Raw genomic sequence first — 22,171 nt, forward strand, 5'->3', positions numbered from 1 at the left:
CTATTTTTTCTTGCTGTCTGACATTAATTCAGACTAAATGTTTCCTGTTATAGGCCATCAAAATGACCATTACTAAAATCATTACCATTTTCTACACGCCACTACAAAGTGGGAGAGAGAATGTTTTGGATATTTTTTTTTCTCTGTTCTTTTTCAAATTCATACATTTTCATATATTTCCAAAGTATTTGGTAGCATTGTCTGTTGACCAGGATTAAACAGTTTAGGATACCCCCCCACAAGCTTCTTACAATAGTTTGCTGGAATTTTGGCCCATTACTCCAAGAGGAACTAGTGTCACTTAAGATGTGTTTGGACCATAGGTTACTCAACATTTTTTCTCCACAACTTAACATTTTTACCTTACAGGCTGTTTTTTTAGCGTAGTTGAGTCAGAACAGTACAATCAAACAGTCACAGCATCAATATAAACATTTTTCACATGGGGTAATGGTTTAAGACCATTGGGTGGTTACTCCAAACTGCAGGAAAATGTATAGATCGAAGAGATTTACATGAATGGACTCCTGACTGCAGGTAAAAGGGAAAACCAGAGCTCCTGTAGAGATTGCAACTGGCTTTCAAAAGAAATAATGATAAAAAGTTTCATAATACTTACTTAAACCCAAATTAAAACCAGTTTTATCTCAGATATAGTATTATTATCCTCAAATTGTTAATAGTAGAAGTATTTGACTCACCTCCTTTCTCTCGGTTAACCCTGAGGAACCAGAAAGGGGGCAGAGTGTACGACCCGGTCCGCCGGGGGAGATTCTCTCCACTGGCTGTGTCTTTCTCCTAGATGAAGCCACATTAGACCATTTACACTGAGCCTGGTTCTGCTGGAGGTTTCTTCTTGTTAAAGGAGAGTTTTCCTCTCCACTGTCGCTACATGCATGCTCTGTATGAGGGATTGCCGCAAAATCAGTGACAATGCAGGCAACTGTCCGCCCCATGACATCTGACACGTTGTAAATTGGCGCTATTTAAATAAACTGACTAGATTTTTGATTTGGTGTGTCCATTTCTGTCTCCATCTCTGGTGAGATTCTAAAAGCTTAAGTCTGTGCTTTCTTTATTTAAATAGTAGTATGAAATGTGAGATTACTGAAATAAGATGCTTAGGATCTTCATCCGACAAAAAGTGTCCGGCATCCACCTAATATAAAGCTCCCCCTTTGTTTCAAATAGTCCTAACCTCTACCAGGGCTGTTCTTAGGGTAAATTTCTAACTGATTTCAGAGTGATTTGGCTCCATTTCCTGCTATGGAAACACAGGGGGTAGAATAACTATCCCAGAAAACTACACTGGTTCCTGAAAAGGTTCCTGGAAGGCCCCTTAAGCAATTTGTCACCTTCCTCACTCACACGTTTTTAGGTCTACCTCTAGATTTTATATATAGGGTCAAGTTCAGGACTTTGCAATTAAAACTCCAAAACATTAACTAGAATTATTTTTTTTTAAATTAATGAAAGTATCTGACTCACCTCAATAGCCCCCCCCCCTCCTAAAAAAAATGTTTTTTTTTGTTTTTAAGCAAGTGTGCTGGCACTTTGAGGGGGTTGCAAGTACCCGGTTCAATCACTGCAGACTTTTCACATTACTCTAATGTAATCATTTAACCCTCCTGATCAGTCTCCCTGCCCAATATTGTGGCGTCACCGTCACATCAAACTACTAGCTGGTGAAAGTAATGTTTTTATTTTTTTGGAACGTTGCTATTTTATCAGTTTGAAATACACAGGTTAAAGAAAAAGACTCCCGATACAACTCCGAAAGGCCTGTCCTCATGACATCGAAAGCATGTTTCCGACAAGTTCATTATTTTTTAGCATTTAAAAAGACACAAATTCAATCATTTCTGGGTCTAAAATTGAGCACTAAAGTCTGGATTTCATGTGGAGTTTCTCCAATTAGACCCTGACCTGTCAACACGTTACTGTAAAACATCTCTGCACTCCACATTTGTTTTGTTTCACATCAAATATATTCATGCAATAACGGATTCTCAGATTTTTAACCCTTCTAAACCTTTTTATTTTATTCATTTCAAACATGTAGAAACATTAATGCTGATATTTTTCCCTTTCATTTTATTTGTACTTTGAGCATTTAATCCGGGTCACAGGTAAACCGGAAAACAATTTAAGAAATCTGTCAAAAAAACAAACAAACAAACAAACAAACAGTGTTTAGCCTTTAACTGTATATACAATAAAAAAGCCTAGTTAAAGGGGCCGAATCACGTAATTCCACTATAAAAAGAAAACACAAAACCCCATATATTCATGATCAAATAAAACAATATACAGCAAGTGTTCATCCTGTTAGTGTTTACTTAGTCCGTTTTCAGCCTGAAAAGAATTTTGCACCGGGGGAGACTTTCACTGAACTGTTGAACTTCCATTGAGCAATTTTCAGTTGCTCACGTTAAAAGTGGGAGGTTTGTTGAACATAAGCAAGTAAATATTATTGTTACAATGAGGGCATTTCACTGCGTTTCCATAAGCCATGGTTACATCAGACCCAGATGATTGAGAATAAGAATGTTCGTCCGAAGACGTGGAGGGCTGCGGATCGGACACTGGACCAGGTACCATGTCTGGTAGAGGGGAGGGTGGAGCGTCTGGCAGGAGAGGCTTCACGGAGGGTGGAGCATCTTGCAGGATAGGCTTCTTGGAGGGAGGGGCGACTTGTAGGAGAGGCTTCACAGAGGGTGAAGAAAGTAGCCTGATCAGTGGGTCCTTAGGGGGTGAGGGGGGTGGCAGACATGTCTCAGGGCTTGGATCGTTTTCGATGACTCCCTGACATATCAGTAAATGCCTCTTCATATCCAAGCGGCGCATGACTGTCCTAGAGCAGAGAGGGCAGTGGAAATGTCCATGTGGCCTACACTGAAGGCTGCATCGGAGTAAGATTTTGTCTGCAGAGGGGGGAAAAAAAACAACAAAGATGTATATTACATGCGCATATGCAATGACATTATTTACACAAAAGAAATTGCCAAAGCTATTGTGTCACTTGCCGTTACACACACGCATATAACATTTTCTGACATCCAGTTCTTACTAAGATTTTAATATGGTGTTGAACCATTGCAGCTTTAATGCAGGGAAGGCTTTTCACATGGTTTAAATTGTGTTTATGAGAATATCTGACTATTCTTCTGTGAGAGAATTTATCATATCTGACACTGATGTTGGAAGATATTGTCTTGACCTCAGCTTTTGCTTTAATTTACTGGCAAGGTGCCCTATCTGGTTGAGTTCTGGACTTTATGGACCTCGCCTTGTGAAGTGATGAGCAATGAGTGAAATGGTCCCAAATGTGTTTGTATACTGCAGCATGAACAGTTTCTTTCAATAGCCTGAAGCGTCTGATCTGCATGCTTTACACAGACACTTTGTATAACACATGGCGATGCAAGGCTAAGGTGGAGCTGCACCAATCACATGAAGATCACTACATACTAGGGCTGGCCGATATAACTTTAAAATAAAATGTCAGATTTTATTATACCAAATCCGATCAATCGATGTTCTCCCCTCCTTTTCTGTTTACAAAAAGTAATTACAGAAATTATTTTTAAAAAACTTGCTTTTATTTCAAGCATTTTGTCTGGGAGTTGACATGAATTCAAAGTGCAATGAATGACAATGAAAATATAACAAAATGTTTACTGGTAGTGGTTTTACACAATGAGCGAAGAACAGGCTTCACTTAACTGGTGTAACTTCAAGCCAACTTTAAAAAAAAAAAATAGGTAAATAAATTAAAGCGTCTCGCATTATGGTAAAATGTTTCCTCTACAATATTTGTCACAGCATATTTTCCTAAATAGTTATTCAGCATTGCATGCTATTCGCTTCATGGAAGCCCAGCGAGTGCTTTGGCAAAATAAAATCCAGATTTTCCAAAAATTAAATCTTGATAAATTAAAAATCTGAATTAATCGATTAAATCAATATTAAATCAATAAGGTGTTTTTAATCAAATAAAGGTCAACAGTTCCATCCCAGCTTAGATAATTGTTTAACTAAGCACTTGTTCCGCATTTTCTGTGTTTAAATGCAGGTAACAGAGAACAATATGTGAAACTTCACTCGTATAATTTCCCCATTACTTTGACATTTTTCTAATAATACAACAGTTCACTTTGGACCATTTAGTCACCCAGTTGGACGAGCTATCCCTGGCCATTAAAGTGGACGAAACACTGAGATTCATTGATTTGTAGTGGTGACCTCATAGTTTGAGTAATATACTGTTTATTGACAAGTGATTTATGATATAAAAAAATAGTACATATATGCTAAAAGCCAAATAAAATAACTTTCAAATGTTGACCAAATATGAAACAAGAGGATAAAGGACAGGAACGATATAATCTGCATCTTCATCAGAGTGAACACACCATTAGGGTAAGTAATCATTGGAGACAAGATTTGATCGCATTGCTATCCTATTACTTTGACAAAAAAAGGTGGAGAACAACCAAAGTGACGAACAAACCCCACAGAAAAACGAAAAAAAAAAAAACCCAAAAAAAAACACCACAGCAAAGTTAGTGTTTCATGGTTAATCACATGAAATACCAACAAAGTATTGTTAAAGTTGTGACATCGCAAAAGGTTAAAATGCCCAAGCTGGATGAATACTTACCTTTGTAGGGCAAACCGTGACTAATGTGGTGGTTCATGTGTTTCTCAATCCTTTCCTTCACAGTGGGGTCAAAGTTGGGGCAAATAGGGCAGTGGAACAGTTTATTACAGCACGTGTTGCATTCTTCCAATGCAATCTTTGAGTTAAGGTTAAAGATTGAGACATGCATCTGAAACAGAAAGTAAAGCCAAGAAACACTAGTTAGATAACGGGACTACTGCTACAGCTTCACTCACATTCATTTTGATCTAAACTCAAATGCAGTCAAGTTCTAAAGAAAGCACGGTTTTGCATATCAGGACATAACAAAAAGGACATGCTTTGTTGAAATGTTTCAATCTAACCTCACATTAGGGCTGCCCTAAATTAGAAGATGACAACATCATTATTATGATATTCACATATTTTTTTTACCTATAATGTTCAAAAACTCAGACTTTCATTACTTAACAAAGACTAAGTTAAAGTAGTAACGCCCAGGTGAAAAATGAAGTACGCCCGCCAATCCTCCCATGATTTAATAGCTCAGAAAACAACATTCTTACTGATGCATAGTCGATAAGAATGGTGCAATTAGGCCCATTAAGCTAAGCTAAAGGGCTAATTTCCTGATTTTAAGGCTTCTGGACTACATTTTACAATCTTTAGCTCAAAGGTTAAAATGCTTATGCTGAACTGCATAATTTTACACTGAACTGTGATTCTTTCAAACACGAATATTTGTTTGTATTTCTTTAAAACAATGACTTTTAGAAATGGAAAACATATACACATAAATATGTGGTCTAACGTGGACAAGAATATACTCCACTGATTGCAGATTCTTTTCAAGAAAATATAGCTTGTGGTTTGAGAAAAAAAATTGCTTTGAGAAAAAAGGAAATTCTTTCTTAAATGGCCATCAGCAAGTTAGTCACTTGCTGTTTAAGCAGGAATGTTATAAAAGTGAAAATAACATACTCTACAGTACCTAATGTGCACAAAGACATGCTGAAAAAAGGGCTCTGAATTAAATGACATTTATTTCAGGGCTTCTGCTAGGTTCATTAAGTTATATTTAAGACATTCTAAGACCCTTTCAGGATTAATATGATTTAAGTAAATTATATTTAAAGAATAACTTGATTTAACAACTTACCTTTAATTAATTTGATGGATTAAACAACTTATATACACCAACTATTGATGGTAGGTATTATCCAATTATTGAAATATGTGTTTTTAAGCCCAATCTGATTAAATATACATTTTCCCATTATGAAGTAGCTAGTACTGGTTAACAAGAAAGTGTAAATCTTACTTAAACCTAAAATAAGCCAGAAGCCATTTTTTTTCCCTTTCTTTTGCAGGTATGTGGAGAATGCTGGGGATGAATGTCTTTGGACATGGTTTATTACTTCTCCGCATTATGGTATTTGTAGTTCTGTCTGAAAACAAAGCCAATTAAAAACAGAATATTGAATAAGAACTAATGTGGAAATTTTTTATGTCCAAGACTATTGTTAGATGTATGACTTTATATGACTTTTTAAGACTTTGCAGGAACTTTGTATTACAGCAATTACACAAAAAAGCAGAACATCAAATTTTATGTTTTGCTTTTTTTGTGTAATTTCTGTAATACAAGATTCCTGCATTGATACTTATTACAATAAAATGTAATAAGTAAAATATGAACAAATATGGGGGACAGTCGCCACTGGGGGGAGCATTGATTAAACGTAGCAACGGGCTACAGTGAAATTGTTTCAATGCAAAGGATTAGCCGGATATTTCAAACAAAAATATTAAATTAAAGTTTCTTTTGTAAAGTGGCGCTTTTAATTGATATAAAACATGGCAAAAACAAAACGACATTTATATGGGGAACAGCCGGAAACACAGCAAAATTAACATAAATTGTGTGCTATCCTTCACACAATCTAAACATGATACAACCATAAAGCCACAATGTCAAAAGAAAAATGACTTACTTTGTCATGGAGCTCGCGTCTGCATACGGAGGTAGAGCAGACCTATTTCCGCCTTCTGTGGAGATCACGTGTTTCCTCTTCACGTTGCAACCCTGCAATCTATTCTCGCGATATTGCCGGAGGTCAAAGTTAGCGGCAGCACCATGTGTGGCTGAGGGAAGCAGCTTTCATGATTAGATACAGCATCTTCCACGGGACGTTTTAATTTTCCTTTTCAGCAGACAAAGCTGTTTGTCGAAGTTTCTGTAGAGTTACAATTAACGGGAGTTTAATGAACGAATCCCGCGATACTTTCCTCAGCCGATGGAGCACGTTGGAACGTTGACGCTGCTGCTGGATGCTTTCATTTTTTTGTTTTTTTAGCTTGACATGTTTAAAATCCGACCATTGTTAAGTGCCTTGGTTAACCACAGACAGTTGATAGACAGAAACGGTAGGTCAAGATAAATAAATAAATAAAAAAGGTAAAAACGTGTAAGTTATCCCCGGTGTGGGATCTTGTCCTGGTTTCACAAATATGCAATGCTCCATTTTGCAGGTTGTAAGTTCCTGTGCACAATGATGAGTGAAGAATCCCCAGATCAACAGGCAGCCAAGCTGTTAAAAAGGCCAAATGAGGAGAATGAGGAGTCGGCCGAGAGAGCCGCTAAAAGAGTGAAAGCAGAAGGGGAGCACACCGAAGACGACAAGAAGTACCCTAAGAAGAAAGTGGTCCTCCTTTTGGCGTACTCTGGGAAGGGATACTATGGCATGCAGGTATGCTTACTTGCTGAGTGCAGCAATGTTGCAAAAACCCTGACCTGCATCTAAAGGAGTGGTTTAGCAGAAACGGTGAAATGAAGGACCTTCCCGGTGTAACCTGCATCATCTCGTCAGCACAAATGATTAAGAAGTTACAGAAAGCAACAATTATCCAGAAGGCTTCTAAAACATTAATGTGCGTTTTTCGTTTGATTAGATTTTTTTTCTCCCCTTTGCGACAGCCAAACTGTGCCTCTTGTAAGCAACGCAAAGGTGTTGGAGAGGCTGCTTTCAGCCATCTGTCTGGCAGTGTACAGCAGAGGAGGAGAGTTTTTGAAGTGCACACAGGAAAAGATTTAGGGAAAATGTTCATGGAGGGAAAAATCAAACAAAGTATTACTTCAGGTGTCTGCACATGGTGAAAAATGTTTGAAACATTTCGTTTGATAAATTGACAATAGTGAAAATCCCTAGCACTGGCCTTTAGAAATCCAATTATACAAAGAAATGTTTGTAAGCATTGGTATCTAAACATAACAAAATGAGATATGGAGTCATTCAAGGGTCAGTTTTAGCCCCTATACTAATTTATGTAAACATGATGCTACTAGGAAAGACCAATTCATGACTTTGCTTATGACTTGCATCTTTCAGCCATAGTGCTAACGGACCCACAATTGATCTCGTTTTTTTTTTTTTTTTTGTATTATAGATATTTATTCATGGCTGGTGAAGAATTTTCTGCAGCTCAGTCATGGCAAAAACTCAAGATAAGGCAAATAACTTTAGCAACCAGCAATCTAACAACTGAAGCAGCTTCATACCTGCTGATATTGACATACTTTTATTGCAACAAGTTAGAGTTCTTGTATAAGAAAAAAAAAATAATCAAAATGAAACCACTTATAAGGGTTGAAATAGAAGACCTTTCATTTACATCTTAACAACAAACTTTTTAGTAAAACCTTGCAGGTACAAGAATAAGCCTGCATTTTGTGAACTGGTCGAATCACACTTAAAATCCTCTGATACAAGAGAAACCTTGCTTTCAGTGTGTGTGTGTGTTTGTGATTCTTATTTTATGTTCTTGTATTTTAATAGATATCTGCTTTTATTAATTATGCCCCTTCTCACCTGTTGTCAGAGGAATCCCAAAAACTCCCAGTTTCGAACCATTGAAGACGATCTGGTGACTGCGCTCGTTAAGTCTGGTTGCATTCCTGAAAACCACGGCGATGACATGAAGAAGATGTCCTTCCAAAGATGTGCCAGGACGGATAAGGCATGTGTTCATACACCTCAACAGCGTATTGCGAGTTTGAGGAGCAAAATATACAAATAAAAAGTTTACTGTTTGCATTTGCTATATTATTAGTGATAACAATATAAATGGGAAACCATCCTATGTATATTTGCTCCTGCTTGATGATAACTGGCTGGTTTGTTTAATTTGCAGGTTATTACTAATACCGGATTAAAGGCTCTTTAAATCAGCAACTGTTTTGCTTCCTTTTTCTTTTCTTTTTTTTATGTTTCTCTAGGGTGTCTCTGCTGCTGGCCAAGTGGTGTCACTGAAGCTGCGTTTGATTGAGGACATAATAGAGAAAATCAACGAGCATTTGCCACCACAGATCAAGGTGCTTGGTAAGGTTCTTGTTTTGTGTAAATACTGGCTTTAAAAAGGACATTTTGCTGTTTTGTTTTTGCCTTGCAATCAACTGAAAGCTCCTCACATGGAATTGGGGGGTTTGTAGTTGCCCCACCAATATTAGGCTCCCTTGGGAGATAGCCACACACTTGCAACCACAATGAACTGAGGGTGATGAGTGAAGGCGGCGGCTGATGAAAAAGCAGGACTTTATAGCAGACGTCCGTCTGAGCTAAAAACAACACGTTGCTCGGTAGAATCTTAAACAGGCGATGTGTTGAGGCTGGTGTCTTAAGCCCTGAAAAGCCGGCACGAGCCTTGGAGCCTAAACTCTGGCTGCATCCTAAAATGTCTAATTGGTAAGGACTCTTTAGCCGAAGCGGAGGGGCGTCAGCGTTCGCCATGATAAGTGCTGTCCGAATAGTGCAGTTAGTAAAGAAGGAGGTAGGAAAAGGGGCCTGTATGCTTCCTATCATAGTTCCTTTAGCAGAGAAACATCATGATGTCCCTTACACTGCAAATGGGAACTTAAAGTAGGTAAAAAAATTCTTGGAATTAGTGTATTTATCCTTGATTTGAGCAGGTAAATCAGATTATCTGTCAATAGAATAAGATTTTTGCACTTAAAATAAGAACAATTAATCTCCATTATCTTATTTCAAGTGCAGTGTATGTAATTATTTTTTATTTTAGGGGTCTATATACTCATTCCATTGGCAGATCATGTTATTATCCTGCTCAAACCAAGGACAAATACAGTAATTTCAAGAAAATGTAACTGATTTAATTTTTTTTTTAGTTCTGTTTTTGCAGTGTACCGGCGCTAATGAGCTATAAGGAATCCCACAATCCTTTGCACGACATGGCGTATAAGCACAGCCCACGTCGCAGAAATGAACGGAAATGTCCGGAGAGAAATTCTTTTTCGGAAGGCTGTAGGCCTGGATTTGACTAGAATCATTCATGTGCGTTTCCGTCGCTTAATGACGTCAGAGTTAAAGGCTGTCCGAAATCGGCACCGCAGTCCGAAGCTCCTTTCCTCCCCACGATAGAGGTCTTACTGTTATCCCCATGAAAGGTCAAGACACAGGAGCTAGGAAAAGAAGCTAGGAGCTGTGACATTTCGGATGCAGCCTCTGCCCGTACGCATTGCTTAGGTGAAGGCTGCATGTTCTAAACCACGCCCCTAGGGGTTCTGCAATATCAGCGCACGTAGGGTAACTGTCATGAACCGTTCTGGATTTGGAAACGTTAGCGGCCATTTTGGAAATCTCAAAACTTGGGTTAAAGTTTCTCTAGAGAAAACATAGGGAGACTGTTGTTGACACTTAGGCTATGTTCACACTGCAGCCTGAAGTGACCCAATTCCGATTGTTTTGCCCATATGCGACCTGTATCTGATCTTTTTATGACAGTTTGAAAACACAGATCAGATTTTTCAAATGCGACCCAGGCCACTTGGATATGTGGTCCTGAATCCGATACGTATCTGATCTTTTCAAATGCGACCTGTGTCTGTACTGCCGGGTCGCATTTATCCGACCTGTACGTCACGATACTCGACAAACGTCACTATTCTGCGTCCTGCTATGCAGAAGCGGAAAAAAGACGACACTCATGGTGGACAACAATGAGGAGAGCAGTCAATGGAGAGAAAGCTCCGGTTAGAAAATAAATTAATGTGCGCCAGCATTATAATCCACGTTTACTTCCGCAAACACTGAGGACGCTTGCTACGTGTGACGTCATTGGGTCCTTGAGTGCGCATGCGGGACACTTCGGTTGAACGCATTAAGTTCACACAGGAGATCACATACAAGTCGCATATATTTGGAAATGTGAATGACCACGCAAAAAAATCAGATTTCACAAAAAAATCTGAATTGAGCATTAAGACCTGCAGTCTGAACGTAGCCTTAGTAATGCCAAGTTCCTTGCTGATCCCTAAAATACGTTCCAAGATGAATAAAAAAGCAAATACTATTATTTATTGTTCTTAAAGTAAAATTTGAAATGCTAAAATCTGTATCGACAAGGCAAACCTTTACAGAAATTGAAAATGGATGCGTCTAATATTTTAAACTGAAGCCCAGGATGTGTTCATGGTGAATCTTTTGCTCCCACAGGACTAAAGCGAGTGACCCAGGGATTCAATTCCAAAAACAACTGCGACGCCCGTACGTACTGCTACATGCTCCCTACGGTGGCCTTTTCCCCCAAAGACTATGACACGGAGAAGGCGGCAGCGTTTCGCTTGGAACCAGAGACCCTTCAGAAGGCGAACCGGCTTTTCGCCCTCTATAAAGGCACCCACAACTTCCACAACTTCACCTCCCAGAAGGCTCCGACCGACCCCAGCGCCCGCCGCTACATCACAGAGATGTCCTGCGGCGAGCCCTTTGTCCGCAACAGCTACGAGTTCGCCGTGATCACCGTGCGAGGCCAGAGCTTCATGCTGCACCAGATTCGCAAGATGATCGGCCTGGTGATCGCTGTGATTAAGGGCTACGCCAAGGAGCAGGTGATGGAGCGGAGCTGGGGCCAGGAGAAGGTGGACGTCCCCAAAGCTCCGGGACTCGGGCTGGTACTCGAGAGGGTCCACTTCGACCGCTACAACAAGCGCTTCGGAGGGGACGGGCTTCACGAGCGGCTGGAGTGGGATCGCGAGGAGGAGGCGATCAAGGCCTTCAAAGAGGCCCACATATATCCCACCATCATCGAGACGGAGTGTGAGGAGGGCTCCATGGTCAGCTGGATGGCCACGCTTCCCATCCATGATTTTGAAGCAACAGTTAGCGAAACACAAGACAGTAAGGACCAAAAACAGGTACGTCTGAATTATTAATTTGATGAGCTGATGTGCTGTATTTGGAGAGAGAAAAAGATTGTTGTATTGGAGTTAACTGTTTTCCCCATTTTTCCCTACAGGAGAATGCAGATGAAGGAAACAACTCTGATTAGACCGCCTGTGGAGAGATGCCTTTTTTTTTATTTTATTATGGGTATTTTTTTTTTTTTTCATGTTTTAGATCTTAAAAATAATTGCCTTCAACAGCTGGCATAATAAAACAATTTGAGTTCTCTGATGTCATGTTTTCAGTTCTTGGTGGTTCTTTTGCTTTGGAATGACTGAAAGATGCTTAGTTAAGTTAATGGGGCTTTTTCTTTAACCAAAACAATAGCCGGTTTACTGTTGTAAAACATTCCATGACATTTTTATTCTGATAGGATATCAAGTTGAGAAAATTTGTCCTAAAATTAAAATCCTTATTTACAATATTTCTTATTTCTGCACTTTTAAAAATAATTTAAAAAAAAAGTAAAATTATTTCCGAAATGATATATTTTTTTGTATATGGAAATAAAACTTGATAAAGCTACAAGACCAACATCTGCTGGGCATCAACTGCCTTAGATGTTTAGGACAAAAGTTCCCTTAACTTTTGGACTTCAGCAAAGTATAACTCACACAATTGTCTTTAGGTAACTTAAATAATAATTACATATGTAACTACAATAGTTCAAAAGTAATCAATTTATACATTTTATGACATTCATTGATAATTATAATGTTCAGTTATATATTATATGTATAGATAATACAAAACAAATTGGTTTTAAAAGCATATAAAATGAATTTTAATTTCAAAGATCCAAGGCACAGCATATTCATTTATAAGTTTTATTCGGCCACTCCTGTCAAACTCTTCTATGGACAAACGTTAATCCGCATTTAGGTTGTGCTGATTAACCAATCAGATGTTGTGGTTTATTTGAAGAGCCATAACACAAATTGCGTCTTGGGAGACTTTACAACAGGAAATGGGAAATTAAATATACAATTCTTTTAAAAAGGAATTATTTAAACTTTAAAATATTGTGTATTTGAATACATTGTTGCTCCGTTTACACAATTAGATACATTTCTATCAATGTATTTATTACTATTTTGATGATTACTGTTGTGGCTATTTGTCAAATTTTTGTAAATCACAAGTTCTATCAATTTAGTTATTTCTCTAGGCAATAAAACAGTGGACATTGAAGCAATGGTCGAAATAATTAATGTTGAAGCCAGATTAAAAATTACCTCAAAATGTTTGGTGGATTGAACTTTCTATTGAAATGTGATTTTGAAATACCGAAACTGCCTTTAACATAACAGAGTTCCATAAACAGGTTTTGAGTTACTGAAAGACGATATTTCACCCCTTGTGGTGCCACCTTGTGGAATAATAGAGCAACTAATCAACAAAAAGACATTGTTCAACCAGCTTTGGTTCCATCATGGCGTTTTCTTTTTTTTTTTTTTTGGTACATAATATTATAAATACAAACAGTGAGATTTTACAGCTCTACGAATTCAGGTGTAAGTTTAGTATAAATGCTCTCAAAATTATAAGAAAATATGTAAAGCTTAAAAAAAGTTTGAACCTGTAAATTATTACAATTATTGTACTCGCAATGTTTTATTTAGTTGTATCTGACCTTTTGTTTATCTTGCATAAGTGCCCTGCCTTGTTTGTAATTGTCTCAACGAGAAGTTGTAATTAAGTATATATATATATATATATATATATATATATATATATATATATATATATATATATATGAAAATAATCAAGACAAACCTCTCCCTTCAAATAAACTAAAAACAAAGGCATTCCGGTTTTGACCCGGCAACAGTTGGAATACACAGAGAGTATGCGAACGTCGCACCATTATAATATAAAAACCTAATTATGACATTAAAATTCTTTATAACTATTTTTTTTCTCTTTATGGTGGCTTGCAATATTTCTTGGAGCAATTATAGCTAACATATGTTGCCAAGACCCTCATGTCCGACCCAAACAACGATCCACTGGTTTTTCCGCCTAAGCCCTTTTTTCCCATTCTCCAGCGAACACGCGAACGCACCAGACCGTCAACAAACATGGCGCCGGCCAAGAAGCGCAACGTGAGTTCGCAACCTAATGCAAAAAGGAGCAAAATCGACTTGGAAGGCATTGTTGAACGTTTACTTGAAAGCAGAAAACATGCCAACGACGTTTTTGACATTCTCGAGTTCCTTCAGGTGAGAAAACGTAAAATACCCAAAACATTTCAACACCAGCCGATTACACTTCGTGTCATTCAGCTAATGTCGGCATGCTGCTGATCCACATTTGTCTTCTAAATGCACGCAGTCAGAAAAAGAGAAGAATGTTACCTGCGCTGTTAACGCCTGCTGCAAGCTGTTCTGCACCCTATTGGAGAGAAAGGATTTATTTATTGGAAAGCTCCCCGAGGAGGACGAGGCGTTGAACGGTACGTTTTCTGATCTAACATTATAAAGTTAACCAGTGGAGCTGGTGGAAGCTACAGTGCATTTGACCTGGGAGATCAACAGATGTGATGTTTTAAATTATCATGATCATGTGGCAATAATGACCTTCTGAAGATCATTGGGGAAGTTTCCTGGATGAAACAGATCTCCACCATACTTTAGTGGCCACGAGTTGCTTTACCACATATATTCATGTTTTTTAATTTAATTTTTTCATGCCAGGTCCACCTGCATGTTTATTACCGAAAAGATCAATCTTAATCTCAACCGACTAATGCAAAGGTAGTGCAAATTATACATTTCAGCACAAGGATAACGCAAAGTGCTTGAAACGTAGGAAAAGTGAGTTGGAATATAATGTAGAAAAACTGAAACAAAATAAAACATGGACAAGGGGTGGGTTAAACGAAGATACAAATTTCCTCTCTGTGGGACTATGACAGGGATTTAAAAAGAATGTCAAGCTATCAAGATCAAGCACATTTTCAAGATAAAGACTCAAAGTTTAGAATTAAGCAAAATTGTTTTACATATGGTGATATTTTATTATATTATAGAAAATGTAATTTGCTGGCTAGAATAATTTTTTTACCACATGTGACAAAATACATTTTAGATTGTATTTGTCCAGCATTTTCATTTTGAGTCATATTCTTCAAAAATGGGCTGTGGGGTGTAACAATGTCTCGTTCTACAAACCCTATTGTGACTATTGGTCTTCATGTTTATGGGCCCTGAAGCTGTAAGTGATTATTTTTATTATTATTTTTGCTCCAGGTGGACGCAGCGCTGAGGAGAAGTACAAGATTTTCATGCGACACCGTTACAACAGCTGTGTGGAGATAATGCTGGAGCATCTCAACCATGAAATACATGAAGTTAAGGTAAGCTCTCTTTGAAATGTAGCTATTTTATTTTTATTTTTATTTTTACAATACAGAAATCTTTTTGAATGGTTAAATTAGTGCATGCTGAAGCGGCAGCATATATACTGATCTTACCTCAAATGTAAAACTGTGTGTTTTATTCCCTAGCTGAGTCAATTTAATCAGCTTGTGGTGTTTAAAAAGAGGCTCAATATTTTCCATGCAATTTTAATAAGTACTTTGTGTATGTATGGCTTTGTAAGATCTTCATACTGTAAAAAAAAAAGAATTTCCCCCGACAGGCGTTAGCTTTTTTTTTTTCCACACTTGAATATTGTAAATAATAAAGAGTAATTTAAATGTAATACAGCAATAATCCCAGTAAATACAAAACGCTTTTTTCTTCATTTTGATTTAATTTATTAAAGGAAGATCTATTTAAACCAGCCTGGCCCTCTGTGTCATCAGTCCACAGATCATTAAGATGTTTTTTGGCAGTTATCAGACAGGTTTTTGTGATCAGCTCAGTCGATCTTAACCTTTGGACTCTCCCATAGATGACTTTTGTGTCTGAGTCTTTTCTTCTCGTTGAGTCACTAACACGGATCCTAACCGTGGTAGATAAAGTTGTTCTTCTGGGACCCCGAATGAGTCGTTGATGCACTCTTAAAGTAATTTTGGTGGGCAAGGCCCACTCTGTAAGGTTAAGCTTACTCCTTGGTGGAGTCTTCATGTCTTAGAAAGGACTTTGATTCTCATATTTTCTTGTATTTCTTTAGATAAAGTGTTACTTTTTGTGATATTTTGGCCAACTTGATGTTGTCCGACAGGCTCTGTTAGTATAATTTCTACTTCTGTCTTGGACCTTGGAGTGGCTAGTGAAAAAAAGAAATAAAACTGCATTTTGCATTTATTTGGTTATTTTTGACACTTCTATCTTATGTCCTAATATAGGAGAGCGCCCTGTGCTGCCTGATGAAATTTGCTGCAGAACAAGGACAGCATCCTCTGGAAGATCTGGACTGGAGTGAACACTTCAGTTTCCCACGAGAACTGATCCACGTAGGAGTTTATTAGTTTTGTTTTTACCAACCATATTTCACACGCTCCTTTATTTGTTTTGAATTCTCATCTTATTCCACAAAGCTGAAACTCACAGTTGAAGGAAACGTTTGACATTTCGGATTCCTTTCGCGTACAGGCAGTGGTGCAAACCCTTCTGTCTCAGACCTCGGACAACTCCCTGCTGATCTCCAGGTTCCAGGAGTTCCTTGAGATGGAAGATGTACGTTATTACGTGATGAGCGCCATCCGTGAAAACGTTGCCACGGTCATGGACAAAAACAAAGGGGTAGGAAACCGTCGCCTTCCAGTTGTACCTTTCAGTGTTGCTGCTGTTGTGTTTTTATCTGAAAACGACACCTGATTTAGAGTTTGTTTTTTTATTTTTAGGCTGTCTTGCCTGTATATCAGTCCAATGTGTTCACTCTCATGTCCAACATTAATATGCCAAGCCAGGACTCTGAGCTTACCAACTTCATGGTCAAACAGGAAGGTAAGTGGTTTTGCAGAAAACAACTGCATAGGTCTGTTTGTTTTTGCTGAATAGTCTCCATTTTTAAACAGAGTGAATATCGCTAACCTGAAATGTTCTTTTCAGCCAAGCATGAGGATTGGAAGGCAGCAAAGCTGCTTGTAAGTGAAACATTTAAACTCTTTACTTGTCTTAACTTTGTTCCGAGTTAGCCACGTAACGCTCTGTCTCCCCTTCAGGACCACAAACGGGCCTTTGAGAGAATGTGGCTTGGATTTTTGAAGTATAAGGTAAATATTTAGAGTACACAGTTAACAGTTTGTCTTCCTTGCTTACTTCCTTAGTCTCGTTTTTTTTTTGACCGCTCCCTTTGTGTTGTAGTTGCCTAACAGCATGTATAAAAAGGTGTTGGTGATCCTTCATGACTCCATCTTGCCACACATGAGCAAACCCACACTGATGATTGACTTTTTGACAGCTGCCTATGATGTTGGTAAGTATTTTTACAAAAAAATTGATTGCTGTCAGTTCTGTAGCAGTTTTCCTTCTTTTTTTTCTGATTTTGATACTTTTCTTATTTCTTTTCTGATTTTAATACTAAAAGTATTTTCACTGAATTTATTTGCAAAGCCTAAAACTTTGCAAAGCCACATTTTTTTTAGACAGTTGTTATAATGAATGTAGACGTCTGTAAAACCTTTAAGCATCTCATGGTTTTTGAGCTTCTAAAATTAAAATTTTGAAGTCAGCAGGATTCTTTAAAAAAAATTTTTTTTTAAAGTTTGGAACATTTTAAAATTTCTAACATTATCAACACTTGCCTCCTTGGTAGAGATAAGAAAAAAACAAAAACAAATGAATCTTTTGTTATACTAGCATAATTATAAGGCCCAGTGTGGATGATTTATACACTGGTGCACCATCTAGAGCTGCGCTAAATGAATTAAAATCAACCTCGCCGGTAAGCGCACAATAACTCCTACAGAAGCCGTGGAGTGTCATAAATGTGACAAAGTCAACATGTCCTCCATGTATTAGCTACAGCTAATAGCTAAGGTCATTTTGTGAAATGGTTTTTGGCACTGTTGGCAAGTCCGCTTGTTTTTTTTTTTTATAAAGTCGCTTGTAAATTCCAAACGTCGCATTTTTTTTTTTTTTGCTAGTCTCTGAATGTACAGTCGCTTATTTGGGCTCTATTATAAGACTATAAATTAATGTTAGAATTAAAAAAAGTCATATTATGCTAATGCAATAAAAGATGAAATTATTATGCAGGTTTTGTGACATCTTTGTTAGAGATGGAAGTGAATATACCTGTGTTTATGGGAAAAATATATCATGGTTCTGTTTTAATAGGTGGAGCTATCAGTCTGCTGGCCCTAAATGGCCTATTTGTGCTCATTCATCAACACAACCTGTGAGTATCATGTAAAATCACATCAATTACTTTCACTTAGTAGCAGTAAAAATAACAAATAAATGAAAGTTAAGTCCCATCTTTAAATCAGTCAATGTAAACTATTTAAATTGACTCAAATCCTGTTTGTTGTTTTTCTTGACAGAGAATATCCTGATTTCTATAAAAAGTTGTATAACCTTCTTGAGCCGTCAGTTTTCCATGTGAAGTACAGAGCTCGCTTCTTCCATCTGGCCAATCTTTTCCTTAGCTCCAGGTAACACCGTTCCTCCTCTGTTCGTTTGCACTAGCGTGTTTTAGCTCCCACATAACACAGCATATTAACGCACACACTTTCTTACGTGTATGCTTTGTTGGTGCTCGTCTCCAGTCACCTGCCGGTCTACCTGGTGGCCGCGTTCGCCAAACGCCTGGCTCGTCTGGCTCTTACCGCTCCCCCCACAGCTCTGCTCATCGTGCTGCCCTTCATCTACAACCTGATCCGACGCCATCCGTCCTGCAGAGTTCTGATTCACAAGCCTAGCGCAGAAGACGGTGAGTCACATTTCTCTATATGGCTGGGTTTGTTGCAGCTTTGACATTTAAGTCTAAAGTGGTAAATAAGAATCTTGTTTTTATGTTCATCTCGCATCTGAAACAGAACACGGATATAGTTATGAACTACAGTTGTTTTTGTTCACAGAGCTCCTTGAAGACCCATATTTGATGGAAGAAGAAGATCCAGCGCTTTGTCGTGCCTTAGAAAGCAGCTTGTGGGAAATTAAGGTAGGCAGTTTAGCTAAACGGTTCTTTCTGTAAGCACCAGATCTCAGAAAAAGGGTAGAAAACTGAACTTTAAAGCTGAAAGAAAGGATTAGCAGTATAACTCCACAAACTGATAGGCTTTTCTCATCCTTTTGTTTTTCAAAATAATCGCATTTAGTAAATTTAGGCCACACTGTTTCTTTAATTGTCAAAAGCAACGTTTGCGACTCAGTTTATAAATTCAATGAGGATTTAACAGCATCTAGGGGTGTTTATAAATCTGGGTTGACAGATTTTGTTGCTTCTTTTTTTTGCAGCCTTGCTTAGAAATAGTTCAGTGAACCCTGAAACGTTTGACTGTGGTGCAAGTAGTCTTGAGACAGCAAAATGTCGTTTAAAGTTACATTTATAAATCGGACTGGTGACACTGAAGCTGAAAATGTTGCAGAGGATCAAACATTCACAAATGGACGTTTTAAGCGATACAATGACGCGTCAAACAATCTTTCAGCTTTACCTGAGGGGTAGCACTGGAATTGCTTTGCATTGTGTCAATGGCGTTGCAGCAATCCCTCATACTGAGCATGCATGTAGCGACAGTGGAAAGCAAATCTTCCCTTTAACGGGAAAAAAAACAAACTGTTATTTAGACAATGTTTTAGTTGGGGAAAGAAATAAAAAAAAAGATTTGTAGTTAGTCCTCACATAAAAACTTGGTACATCCCAGAGCTTAAACATTACTTCCTGGAGCTCGGAGGTTACCCTTCCTGGAACTTGAGTTTTAGCTTTTGCTGAACTTTATTTTTGCCGTTCATGGAACTTACAATGTGCGTTCCTGGAACATGCCAGTTAATACCACGGCGTTCTCAAAAGGTAGTTGGTAAGTTCCAGGAATTAATTTGGGATATTTAGGGAAAGTACTAAGTATGTTTCTAGAAAGTATTTGATAAGGTCCTGAAAGTACTTGCAAAGATAAGTAACCTCTAAGTTCCAGGACAGTGACTTGTAAGTTGCATGAAAGTTCTGAAAAGCAACTTTTGATCTGGTGAAGAATCTAGTAAATTCCAGGCAGATTTATAATGATCTCTGGAAAGTAGTTGCTAAACTACTAAAGTAACTTCTCAACTCTGTAAAAGTACCTAGTAAATTTTAAGGACAGTGACCCTTAAATCTTTTTTAAAAGTTCCTGGAAAGTTCAGGAAAGTAACTGGTCAGCTCTGGAAGTTCATTTTTTGGAAAATAGCATCTATGTTATGCAGCATGTAGGACTTTCTACAGTCTCTTGTTTCTTGTTTCACAGACACTGCAGAAGCATTATCATCCAGATGTGGCCAAAGCTGCTATGCTGATCAACAAACCTCTACCAGAGCAGGAAGATGACCTCAATGAGGTGCTGGAGATGACTGCTTATGAGGTAAAGAAGCATTCTCTGTTTCTACAATACAGCCTAAATAGTTTTTTGCATATAAATCAGAATGAAACTGCTGCATGTTTTACAGATATCTCTCTAGCATGATCCGCAATATGTCCAATCTTCTTGTTTTCAGCTGATGGAGCGAGACCTGAAGCCGTCACAGAGCAAGAGTGTCCCGCTGGAGTTTGAAGCTGCTACACATTTACTAAAAGGAGGAGGAGAAGTGTTGGGACAACACTTTTGTCTAGTTTAAAAGATAAAAAATAATCTTCAGCCACTGTTTATAACTGTTTTTAAGCTGTTAATGTTTCTTTGATGAATGCCTGAAGAATAGGCAAACGTCATGTACAAAACTGCCATATGAATCTAGTTTTCCTTTTATGATTAGAGAACCAGAAATGTTATTGTTCTTCTTTGAACTTGACTTGTATTGCTGCCTTTCTACCTACCCATCAACAGCTTATGTGCTCAATAAATATTAAGCTGCAGTACCTCTGCATCAGAGTTTTCTCCTGTTTGACTGGTTGTTGGAACAATGATGTGAAATTATTGGCAGAGTATATTGATTTAACATATGAAATGCCTAAAGTCAACCCAATTTGAAGGTAAAATCTGGGATGAAAGCATAAAATAAGCTCTGAAAAAATGAAAAAAAAGAAGCTTTTTTTGTGCAAATTTTGCATACATTTTGTGTTTTGTAGATGTTTAAACTAAGCTTGTATTTAAAGCCCCTGAGGTGCAGATAGAGTAGAATAGGCTGGTGTGCACACCACTTTAACAATAAATACGCTTCTTCAAACACTTAGCTGGTTTAGGGGTTACCAAATCCCTAAAGTTCAAGGGTTGTGTTTAAACATCCACTCTCAAAAGAGTCCATCGAGAACCAGTAGCTCAATGGTCCAACGGTTTCTCATTCTGACCACCAACGACGGCTGCCTGAAGGAAAGAGAAATGAAATGTATTTATTTCAACTTAAAACCTTCAACCATAAATTTTATTATGATAGTATTACTCCAATGTAAAATAGAAAATACATTTTTACCCATTGGGATTATAACAACCTTCTCCGGTGATTTAACTGGTGAATAACTGCTCAATATCAGTAGTATTTCAGTAAATTTGGTTTCCTCACATAGTCTTTATGTTACACTGGACCTGATCCAAACAAAAGGTCAGACATTGCATCTGCAGTTGGGTAATAAATCGTTGACCAATAAATTCACCTGAGCCTTCTCAGTCCTGGGCTCATTGCCTTTATCGCACTCTAACCTTGTTTTCCACCCATGCAGATGTTCATTGAGATAAATATGTTTCCAGAGTTGACAGCAATCCCATTTTTTGTGGACTTGCTCCAAAATTTTAGACACAGCAAACAACCTTCTTGTAGAACAGACGTAAAAGGATGACTTTTTTTTTTTTTTTATTATTCAAGCATTCTGTATTTTTATTTCTCTAAAAAGCTGAGAATTAGTAAAAAGAACTTAGAAAGCTAAAAAATAAATAAATCATCTGTGGTCAGTTATTCTTTTTCATTAATAAAGCTTTATCTCCTACAGCGGGAGTTATGCTTTGTTTACTTAGTGATTTTAAAAAGAAATTTGTTTTTTTCATTTTTTACCAGGAGCTGGAAGTGTAAGACTAATGTTATTATTGGAACCAAAAAAAGCAATGAAACTTTTCTCTTGTTCTATTAATGTTCAGTCTGAAAACCAGGCAAAAGTAATTAATAGCAGCTCAAATAACTGGTTTTGGTGTAATTGTTGGCTGAAAAATAATTATAGGCTCTTATTTTAATGATTATTGTTTTGTCATAAGATCAATATATATGACATTCTTTTTGGG

General features: G+C 37.7%; 3 protein-coding genes across 3 annotated transcripts; 2 read left to right on the top strand and 1 right to left on the bottom strand.

The window, feature by feature from the left end:
* Positions 1 to 2,317: 2,317 nt before the first annotated feature.
* On the bottom strand, positions 2,318 to 6,739 carry LOC105932108. The gene is made up of 3 exons (XM_036139820.1): positions 6,637 to 6,739; positions 4,664 to 4,832; positions 2,318 to 2,924 (listed from the first exon to the last, which is right to left on the bottom strand). Exons 2-3 carry the CDS (start codon positions 4,830 to 4,832, stop codon positions 2,419 to 2,421), a joined length of 675 nt encoding a protein of 224 aa, XP_035995713.1. The 5' UTR covers positions 6,637 to 6,739; the 3' UTR covers positions 2,318 to 2,418.
* Positions 6,740 to 6,767: 28 nt separating this feature from the next.
* pus1 (pseudouridine synthase 1) lies at positions 6,768 to 12,108 on the top strand. Its single transcript, XM_012871100.3, has 6 exons — positions 6,768 to 7,069; positions 7,175 to 7,392; positions 8,522 to 8,659; positions 8,919 to 9,021; positions 11,152 to 11,852; positions 11,954 to 12,108. The coding sequence occupies exons 1-6, from the start codon at positions 7,006 to 7,008 to the stop codon at positions 11,984 to 11,986; spliced, it is 1,257 nt and encodes a 418-aa protein (XP_012726554.2). The 5' UTR covers positions 6,768 to 7,005; the 3' UTR covers positions 11,987 to 12,108.
* A 1,784-nt stretch (positions 12,109 to 13,892) lies between these two features.
* On the top strand, positions 13,893 to 20,828 carry noc4l (nucleolar complex associated 4 homolog). Its single transcript, XM_012871154.3, has 15 exons — positions 13,893 to 14,102; positions 14,215 to 14,335; positions 15,132 to 15,238; positions 16,175 to 16,282; positions 16,422 to 16,571; positions 16,673 to 16,775; positions 16,881 to 16,915; positions 16,994 to 17,044; positions 17,136 to 17,247; positions 18,111 to 18,171; positions 18,317 to 18,427; positions 18,542 to 18,705; positions 18,854 to 18,936; positions 20,216 to 20,329; positions 20,463 to 20,828. The coding sequence occupies exons 1-15, from the start codon at positions 13,962 to 13,964 to the stop codon at positions 20,580 to 20,582; spliced, it is 1,581 nt and encodes a 526-aa protein (XP_012726608.2). The 5' UTR covers positions 13,893 to 13,961; the 3' UTR covers positions 20,583 to 20,828.
* Positions 20,829 to 22,171: the final 1,343 nt, after the last annotated feature.

The sequence above is a fragment of the Fundulus heteroclitus genome, chromosome 8 (assembly GCF_011125445.2).
Source record: "Fundulus heteroclitus isolate FHET01 chromosome 8, MU-UCD_Fhet_4.1, whole genome shotgun sequence".
NCBI lineage: Eukaryota > Metazoa > Chordata > Actinopteri > Cyprinodontiformes > Fundulidae > Fundulus > Fundulus heteroclitus.

Coding starts and splice junctions, on each gene's coding strand:
- LOC105932108 (XM_036139820.1), bottom strand. CDS start 4,832: ATGCATGTCTCAATCTTTAACCTTAACTCAAAGATTGCATTGGAAGAA. Junction 2,925..4,663: donor TCACGGTTTGCCCTACAAAG/GTAAGTATTCAT, acceptor CCCCCTCTGCAG/ACAAAATCTTACTCCGATGC.
- pus1 (XM_012871100.3), top strand. CDS start 7,006: ATGTTTAAAATCCGACCATTGTTAAGTGCCTTGGTTAACCACAGACAG. Junction 7,070..7,174: donor ACAGTTGATAGACAGAAACG/GTAGGTCAAGAT, acceptor TCCATTTTGCAG/GTTGTAAGTTCCTGTGCACA. Junction 11,853..11,953: donor ACAGTAAGGACCAAAAACAG/GTACGTCTGAAT, acceptor TTTTCCCTACAG/GAGAATGCAGATGAAGGAAA.
- noc4l (XM_012871154.3), top strand. CDS start 13,962: ATGGCGCCGGCCAAGAAGCGCAACGTGAGTTCGCAACCTAATGCAAAA. Junction 15,239..16,174: donor ATGAAATACATGAAGTTAAG/GTAAGCTCTCTT, acceptor GTCCTAATATAG/GAGAGCGCCCTGTGCTGCCT. Junction 17,045..17,135: donor TTGGATTTTTGAAGTATAAG/GTAAATATTTAG, acceptor TTTGTGTTGTAG/TTGCCTAACAGCATGTATAA.